The 9,350-nt window shown below is 40.9% G+C and overlaps 1 protein-coding gene across 1 annotated transcript; it reads left to right on the top strand.

The window, feature by feature from the left end:
* The first annotated feature begins 2,799 nt into the window (after positions 1-2,799).
* Positions 2,800-6,309, top strand: SNAI2 (snail family transcriptional repressor 2). Its single transcript, XM_068396864.1, has 3 exons — positions 2,800-3,026; positions 3,587-4,132; positions 5,072-6,309. Exons 1-3 carry the CDS (start codon positions 2,948-2,950, stop codon positions 5,251-5,253), a joined length of 807 nt encoding a protein of 268 aa, XP_068252965.1. The 5' UTR covers positions 2,800-2,947; the 3' UTR covers positions 5,254-6,309.
* Positions 6,310-9,350: the final 3,041 nt, after the last annotated feature.

Here is a 9,350-nt window from a genome sequence, read left to right as displayed (position 1 = left end):
GGTTGAAACCTTGGTCCTAATCATTTAGTTGGTGCAAAGTACATGCCAAGGTTTTAGGCAACAGAATTGCTCAGATCATTTCCTACCTGCTTTGCAGAGTGGCAATTAGCAGCAGCACAGTGGCATTAACAAGACAGCTTTACACGAGCTTTCCAAGTAAAAACATAAAGAATCCCTAAAAGACCAACTACTTGTAAAATGTGAGAGGGAAGCTCTAGGCCGGATTTTTTGGAGGTGGGTGCAAGGCTTTGCCCGCAGGCAGCATTGATGGTCAGAGCCATTCGCCACCCTCCCCAATCCCCGCACCTCCCTGGCTCCCTCAAGGAGGGGAAACCTCCTGGCTTCTGCATCCGACCTTTGTGTTTCCTTTCTCATGCGGAGATGGATGCTGCACGCCTGCGAGTGCCCTCTCATCCACATTTGCCATAAACACCCAGAACACCTGTTTACTCTGACTCACCCACTCCTCACGCAGACTCTCCCTTTTTTTGACAGCAGACCTCACTCAGGTAGTATGTGCTGCTAATATCCTTTCAAGACCATGTAATAACATGCCTTCTATCCAATTCCTAACATCCTTCAATCAGCTCAGCCAGTGGGCTAACTGCTTACGCTCCTGCAATTTATGTAAGTGCAATTAATTTAAACTGCATAGCTCCACTGTTATGCTGGTGAAAATGCCCCGAGAGGGAGTACCTCACTGGTGAATCAGACCCTTTGCTCTCAACAAACATACAAAAGAACAGATCCTGAGCCAGTGAAAATCTGCATGGCTCCATTCATTTCAACACACACACTTAAACCAGCTCAAGGTCTGAATCACAGCTCATGTAACAGACTATTTAGATACAGACTAATGCCTCACATCCTGAAATGCAATGCTTTCCCAGAGTTGGCAGGGGATGGGGACTTCTCAATGGAACAGAGCTGACAGGGGAGCAGGACCACAAATGCAACCTTTTAAAAATGCTGTGTGGATTTCTTCATTTCTGTGGAGTTGAGGAAAGCAATGGCTTGTGCCTCTGCAAGCATTGCTCTCCCTTCTGGGAAGAGCTGTGTCTGTTCCTCCACCCCACCTGCAAAGCAGGTACCTGGGAAGTCCCTTTCCTTGCCACTTTCCCTTTCCTCCAGAACCCCGGGTGTGTTCCCTGCAGCTTGGAAATCCATGTGACACCTTTCACTGACAGACCAGAGTTATATGCTGAACAGCTGAATCTTTTTAATCAGTTCTAGACAATGGCTAACTTTCCCTGCACTTGCTTTGGCATCCCCAAGATTAAGAAGTCACACAGCTTGACAAAGCACTTTACTCTTACATGTCTTAACAGAAACAGAGGGATTTTTTTTTTCATGTCTATTCCAACACCTGCTGCAAAAAAGGGCTGGGGTGGTCTCTGTAAAACACCCCTCCGCGCCGCCTCCTGACAGGACAGAGCCCTAGCAGCACACCGGCACGGCATACTGGTATGTGCCCAGGCAGGTGGAGATAGTACACAAGGAGGGGGGTAAGGGGTGGGGAGGGCAGACCAAGAGTCGATCAGAGTGTAATCTGTGTTAGAAATTTACCAGCATTCAGCTGTCCATATTTTCAAAATGCAAATATTTTAAAATTAAAAAACCTATTTGTGACTAAACATCTCCTCTAAATCAATCTAGATAAATAGAAAATTCTGTGGCACATTTAAGAGACTTTCATCCTAAATTAAATACTTAATACAGATTATACCTTCCTAGGAAATCAAGAGGTCCTAAATATACTAATGGAGAAGGACGTTTAAGAGACATTTAAATTTCCCAGTCTATAATTTTGGGGGTTTTGCTTATCTGTGCATCTTTTAACTGCTTTGGATAATTAGGAAAATTTCCTTGGCAGTGCTGTAAGAGGATAGGCAAAAGAGTGACATAAGTACTCCCAAGGAAAGAAAGATTGAGGTTTTACATTCTACAGATTTTTAAAGTGAAAAAGAAAGTATTGTTCATCTGAAGAGTCTGAAGCAGTATGCATATCACATAAAATCTCTCATCCTGCTCTGAAATTTAATCTTTTCCAGGGCTTCTCCCCCTCCTTGAACTCGCTTGCAGTATCTCGCTGGCCCTTCTGCCTGGAAGGGTGGGTGCAGGTTAGGGAGGCAGGCTGCTCGTCTCCAGCCTTTCCTAAACGCAACTACTCAAAGGCAGTTCCCAAACAGAGCAGGCACACAGTCAGTTCAAAGGCTTCCATTAGCTCTGCTGGCTAACTTGTTATCTTGTAACGTCCCCCCCTTCTGCCCGTAATGAACAGTTTGTTCCATTGTAATTCTTGTATCAAACATCTGGAAACCAGACTTGTTTTTCTTTTTTTTTTTTTTAAAAAAAAAAAAAGACGTTTCAGTGCCTATGACTTATCCAGGTCTCTATCAGAAAGAAAAAAAAAAAAAAAGAATTCAGCTGAATCAGTAAACTGACCTTTTTTTTTTAAAGCACTTTGACCAACACATTTTTCTAGACCGAAATCCTACAGAGCACCGTACACCCACTCTGCAGCAGGATAACTCGCTCTGACAACAGCTTGCTGCTCCCTTCACAGCTGTCTCCAGCGGGAGGAGCTGAAACCTGAACCAAACCCTCCGAGCAGGGATTGGATCCCTCCCGCCAGCAGCCAGATAGCCCTCCCAGAAAAAAAAACCAGCCGGTTTGGAAAAAGTGCTTGAGAACATCCCGAAGTGATTGGAGGAGCGGGAAACCCTCCCCCCCTGCACCTGACTAGTGGGTATTTACAGCACTTTTCAAGGCGCCTCTGCACTGCCACTACACGAGCGCGGTGGATGGAGGGCGCGGGGCGGGCGGTGCGGTAGGGACCGATGCGCTCGCAGTGAGAGCGTGTGCGTGTGTGAGCTGCGCGCCAGCCCGGCACCGTTACACCCACCCGCGAGGAGAGCCTGCGAGAAGGAGAAACCCTGCATCCAAAATGCCACGCTCCTTCCTGGTCAAGAAACATTTCAATTCATCCAAGAAGCCGAATTACAGCGAACTGGACACTCATACAGGTAACAAAATGAAATCTAATGGCACCGCGTTGCCTCTGCGGTTGCAGTCGTTGCGTGGAGGTAACGAGGAGGGGTGGGATTGCTTTTCAGGCTTGGGGAAATGGGTTACTTCACTGCTAGTTAGTTCTTTTTTGCTTACAAGGAGGGAGTTTTGAGAAATATGTCAGTGCTGCCCAGAATGAATCATAAAGTTTGCACTTGAACTCAGTTACTTAGAGAGGATTTCGCATTTTCCTGTTCTGTATCTGCTGGTGGTGGAATTGAAACTTTCATAAAAATCCTTCAGGAAGTTTCACTGCTTCATTGTATCAGGCTGCATAGATTTAGAAACAGCATGCTGCTTTGAAGAGACTCTCCAACTGTAATTTGTCTGTTCAAGGGCACACTGTCTCTACCCATGAGAATATATGGATGAAATATTATTTCCTTAATCCTCTTTATATTCAGATGACCATACCAAGTATTTAATTTATGCACCTTTTAATCCCCAAAATGCTAATTTTGCTGCCTTTTGAAATACTTTTTAGTTTTCTTACCTTAAAATTTTCTTCTTTCTCCAGTGATTATATCCCCATACCTGTATGAAAGCTATCCAGTCCCTATCATACCACAGCCAGAGATCCTGAGCTCAGTAGCTTACAATCCCATTACTGTGTGGACTACAACTGGGCTGCTACCATCTCCATTACCCAACGACCTCTCTCCACTTTCTGGATACCCCTCATCTTTGGGAAGAGTCAGCCCACCTCCACCTTCTGACACCTCCTCCAAAGATCACAGCGGTTCAGAAAGTCCCATTAGCGATGAAGAAGAGAGAATCCAGTCCAAGCTTTCAGACTCCCATGCAATCGAAGCCGAAAAGTTTCAGTGCAGTTTATGCAACAAGACCTATTCAACTTTCTCTGGGTTAGCCAAACATAAGCAGCTGCACTGTGATGCCCAGTCTAGGAAATCGTTCAGCTGCAAGTACTGTGACAAGGAGTATGTCAGCCTGGGAGCGCTGAAGATGCACATCAGGACCCACACACTACCTTGTGTCTGCAAGATCTGCGGCAAGGCTTTCTCTAGACCCTGGCTACTTCAAGGACACATTAGAACTCACACTGGTAAGAACAACCATTACAATTGCAGTTTCTTGTTGCTGTAACATCAGGATGACCTTTTGCTATTTTTCTCCACAGGTGGAAAAACCAGCAGTGTTTCTTTACTGACCTTGAAATGCATACACAGAATTTCAAATGTATCATTAAAAGGCTAAATTCTCCCTCTTGTGGGGTGGGTGGGAGGGGACTGCAGCATGGCCTCATAACTGTGGGCCAGATACTGGCATAGATCAGCATTGCTCCCTTGATAATTTTAGGATGATTTAGCCCATTTCCATTAGCTAAACGTTTTGCTTTGAGGATTTTACGTTAACTTTCAGGCTTTGGAAATTGCTAACTTTGAGAAGGCTCCAGCTGACTCTGAAATCAAGCAGCAAAACAGAAAGGCAATGCATGAGGGGCTGCGTTCTGACTCCTTAAGCAATTGGCAAGTTTTGCACACGCTATCTCAAGTCCTTAAGAATTAGAAACACATCATCACCAAAGCTGTCTTTTTTTTCTGTTCAGGCAAAAACTTGGTTTTGAGTGTAACACTGGGTACAGTGTAATGTCTGTACTGCTGTTTGCTGCTTTTCAGTCAAAGCCCTTGTCCCCAGTAATTCACACAAAGCAAAAAAAGTTCTATGAAAATATTTGAAAATGTTGGGAGGAGCCCAACCTAAAAGTACTGCCTGCACCTGTAGATGCAGAAGGTGTCAGCAGCCTCTTTCGGAGCCTGCGCTTAGAGCATATTCTGAAAAGACTGAGTTCTGCAAGTACAATCAGCAGTGCTGAAAGCTGTTGTATCTGTAGTCTGATTAACTGTATTACACATTCTTTATTATAACAAATCATTTCTGTCTGTTTGTTTGTTTCTTAGGATAAAAGTGAGTTTTACTTGTCCTAAACATGTACTTCTTTTTTAAAGCTTTATCCTATTTTTCCTTGATGTTTCCTTTTTAGGAGAGAAGCCGTTTTCCTGTCCTCACTGCAACAGGGCTTTTGCAGACAGATCCAATCTGAGGGCTCATCTGCAGACCCACTCGGATGTGAAGAAATACCAGTGCAAAAATTGCTCCAAAACTTTCTCCAGAATGTCTCTTCTGCACAAACATGAGGAATCTGGCTGCTGTGTAGCACACTGAGTCATGCAGTCAATGTTTACCTGGACTCAATACATTTCTTCACTCCTGGTCCAAATGATAAGTGGAAATCCAAAGGCGTTTTCTTGTCTACTTTTCAGCCAAAAAAAACCAAAACACCACCAAACAAGCAAACAAACAAGATAATGGAAGAACTTAGAATGTCAGTGGAAATGAGCTTTAAGTAGTTTCTGTTCAGTTACACATTCACATTCTTAAGTGTGAATTCTGAAATATGGGGAAGGACACCATGCGTGACATTTCAAGTAGATCTAAAGCAAGAAGCGTTATCAGCTTTCTTTCTAGATGAAGCCAAATGTATGTCGTCTTTTCTTGCTTAGAAAAGGCTGCAAAGTTAACGATACATTCCTGCCAAGACATTTCAACCAAAGAAACAGTATTTTAAGTGGAACTTTTAATAAAAATACTACCCAAGTGAGTTTGCTAGACACCATTTATCTCAGGTGCCTCAAAAAGTATTCCAAGTCTACCTTAGTAAATGTTTAATATTATTCATTGCTGTGTTTTTTATTTTATTTTATTAGAAGCCAAGGCCTTCATTAATGATCCGAAATGCTTTAAAACTGCATAATTAAGAGAGGAAAAAAAAACCATGTAGGAGAATGTACGAAAAATTGAAAGCCCCAAATTAACCGCATGTGCCTTTTTGAAAAAAAAAAATAGACTGTAGCTTCAGACATTCCTGGTGCATGCCTGATCATCTTTTAATACAGAGTAGTTCCTCTAAACTTTAATCTTTTTTAAAAAACGGGAATAAGTGCAAGAGAGGGGGTTCACGGGAGTTTGACAATTATTTTTTTTAAATGCACAAAGGAAATGCAATATTTTCAGCATTACCCCTCCAAGTGCCTTTTTTATTGATGATTTTGTAAAATATTTGGACATAATGTAAATATTTTTATTTTTATATGATTGAATGTGCTATGAATGAAAGTCAATTGTTGCCTATAGCAGCATCTATAGATAACTTGAAGAAAGTGTGAAGTGAAATTTATGTTGTTTTCTAGCCACTTTTTTACAATAAACATTTTTAAGTAAGTTTTCTGTTGTTTGTTCTAATTAAAGAAAACAACCGCGTCTGGTTTACCAAGGCTTTGGAACATAGAAAAATGCAAGTGTCTCTACACGACCAAATGAAGATAAAAGTGAATTTCAGATGTGAATCCTTAGTTCACAAGCACTGAACATGAGAAAGGAATATGCTCATTGCATTTAAAAACATTTAAAACCATACAGCGCATTTTTCTAGAGTCACTGTTTTAAAACACTGTTGCTTTTTTGCTACTTACAACAGTACGACAACATTGTGAAATATATTTTATCAAAAACATTTAAAAGAAACTTCTTTCTTGTGTTTTAGCAATTTAAAGGATGCTATTAGAGCAGTCTTATTATAGTACTTTTCCTGAGACTCTGACACTAGGAAATCTGGGCCTGATCCAAAGTTTATTAAAGTCAGTAGAGCCTTACAGGAGTTCAGTAACATGTGCATGATGCTCTTTTAAAGTAGCAGTCAAATCATAGTACGATACACTTTATATAGCCATTTCAGAAAGATTAAAGATATTTTTATTAAAGTATCTTACATATCAGAACTGTCAAGTGAATGTATTATGACTGCATATCAGCAAATATATCACAGGAAATAATTATTCAGTAATACAACATAGAAATATTTTTCTTCAGATGATTTGACTAAGGACTCCAAGCTGCGAACAATATGAAAGCATTACAACATCAACAAATCATGTCTCATCATTACAAACTAGTGCAAAACAACACTATGTTCGTATTTTAACGAAGTACAAAGCTAGAAAACAGATAAGCACTAGTTGGCATCTAGTCTAAAGACCGCTGTGTCTACATTAAGGTACCAGCAGGAGCAAGTAATAGCAAAACCAAAATTCCAACAATTTAACAAGAATGTTACTGAAGGATAAACACAAGGTGCAAATTTATTGAAAAAGAGTACGTTTCAGCCAATGCAACAGACCATGCATGCCTTATGTCTCCTCCAACTGAGTCCTGCAGAGGAGTGCTTCAGCAGGACTGCGCTGGAGTAACTTAGGCAATAGGCGCATGATGGAAGTTTTGTACCTTTTCTCCGTGGGAAGCACTGTACTGAAAAAAGATCAAGTCAAATGAAGCTTTTCATATTCTCCAAGCATCTTCTGACAAAATCTCAAGGTTATAACAATGATTTCCCCAGGACCTGTTAGATTTTTTTCAGGAAATAACTAGAGAGTTCAAGAAAGATAGGGTTAGTGGGAATTTGTGAGGTAACATTGCAAAATGAACACATGAAGGCATCAAATACCCTTGAAAAGTTTCGTGTGGTTACTCTATTGATTTGCACTTCCATGTCATTCGCTTTGAAGTTCTTAGGCTCCAGCAGCTCTTTGTGCAGCTTTCTCTTCCCAGAGCAAAGTTTACTGGAGTATGAGTAAAGCTCTGGCAGTCAACAGCTATTTGTACTGTCAGAGTTCTAGGTTTGCTCTCCTGTGTCATGTCACAAAGGCTTTTCCATTGTTTTAACTCACACTTCAAATTCTCTACGCCCATAGTAAATGAAATAGCGTAAGAGCTTGACTTCTTGAATGAGTGGAAATGCTACTGTTGTCCTTAAGGGAAATCAGATGAAAACTTCATCAAAATACAGTATGCTAAACGGAACACAAGTGGAACTGGTCTGATTTGGAGATGACAATTAAGATATGCTACTTTGCATGCCTGTAACACCTGTACTCATAAAACACAAAGATGGGAAAGGCTTGAAGCTCTTCTGGCTCGTCTCTTTAATTCAAAAAGAGAGCTCTATCACAGATCCCTCGCTCTCTGTCCAGTTGCAGTGTAAACTTCCCAGGCAGCTGAATTTCTCTGCTTTTCCTGTGAAACTGCTTTCTGTTTGCTGTCAGGACATTTCTCCAAAACATTTTCCATTAATAGTTTTACCTCATTACTCTAGAAATGCCCTTCTGTACCTGTGCAAGCTATTTATCAATGTAAATTAAATTCTGTTCTGAGCTGTTTGTGGATGACTCCTGCAACTTTCTCGAAATGTGAGGGAAAATCTCCCTCCATGGTGAGTCTACCCATTGAATCACTTTGACCATTGCTACATTTCTCACAAGACATCTCCGATTTTATATCCAAATAAACAACTTCTGAAATGTTTCTTGGGAAAACATGCTCCCCATACTCTGAATGTATTCATTGCTCTTTTCTGAAATGAATCACTTTTTAACTTTAATTTTTGACACCAGTGCTAAATGTAAGTCTTTTAAGTGAAAAGTTAAGCTGTCAACAGGCCAGCCTCTCCTCTAAAGGCACCTGCATGATAGCAACCTATACACAACATGTTTTATAGCTTTTTTTAACTTTTCACTAGAGGGTTGCTTAAAATCAGTCGATCTGGGGAAGGGACTTTTGCCCAGAGGTTACTCGAAACGCTCTAAATATATACCTTTTTGGTTATATGATTGCCCATTATAGGCTTGCCCATGAGGACTAGATCCTTCGTTTAGTGTGTTATGGCAATTTACTTGCACCTCCTGAGTGTACTTTCAGTGTGCGGAGAAGAGCTGAACCACCACAACACATGTGCAGTTACAAGTCAAGTGTATGAGTTTCTCAAGGCTGAAGGCAATAATTGAGTCACTTTGGTTTCCTCTTTTCCCTTGCTTCCATTTGGGTATGCTTTTCACCTCAGAGGCTGCAGAATGAAGTAGTATGTGCATGAAATGAAAACAGAACAAAGTACACATTTATGCTCAAATCACTGCAATTATCCTACCAACTAATGTGGAGTTCAGAAAAGCATCTTATGCACTCACCAAAGGGTTAAAATAAGTGCCTCTCAGATTAAAGGACCCTGAAATCTGTTTTCTGTATTTTACTCTATTATTTGTATTATTGTCGTTTCTGTTATCATTAAGCAAGCTCAGGGCCTATTACTCTAAGTTCCATAAATTCACATAAAAAAAAGCACCCTAAAGATCCCGTAATTTCAATTTAAAAAGGAAGGACAATGGGAAATGTGGTAATTTAATTCTGATGTCTTGTGCTACAGTTGATTTCCC

This window comes from Nyctibius grandis, chromosome 3, assembly GCF_013368605.1.
Source record: "Nyctibius grandis isolate bNycGra1 chromosome 3, bNycGra1.pri, whole genome shotgun sequence".
Lineage (NCBI taxonomy): Eukaryota > Metazoa > Chordata > Aves > Nyctibiiformes > Nyctibiidae > Nyctibius > Nyctibius grandis.
Note: the sequence above shows the minus strand (reverse complement) of the source record. Positions and strands in the feature narration are given on the sequence as shown.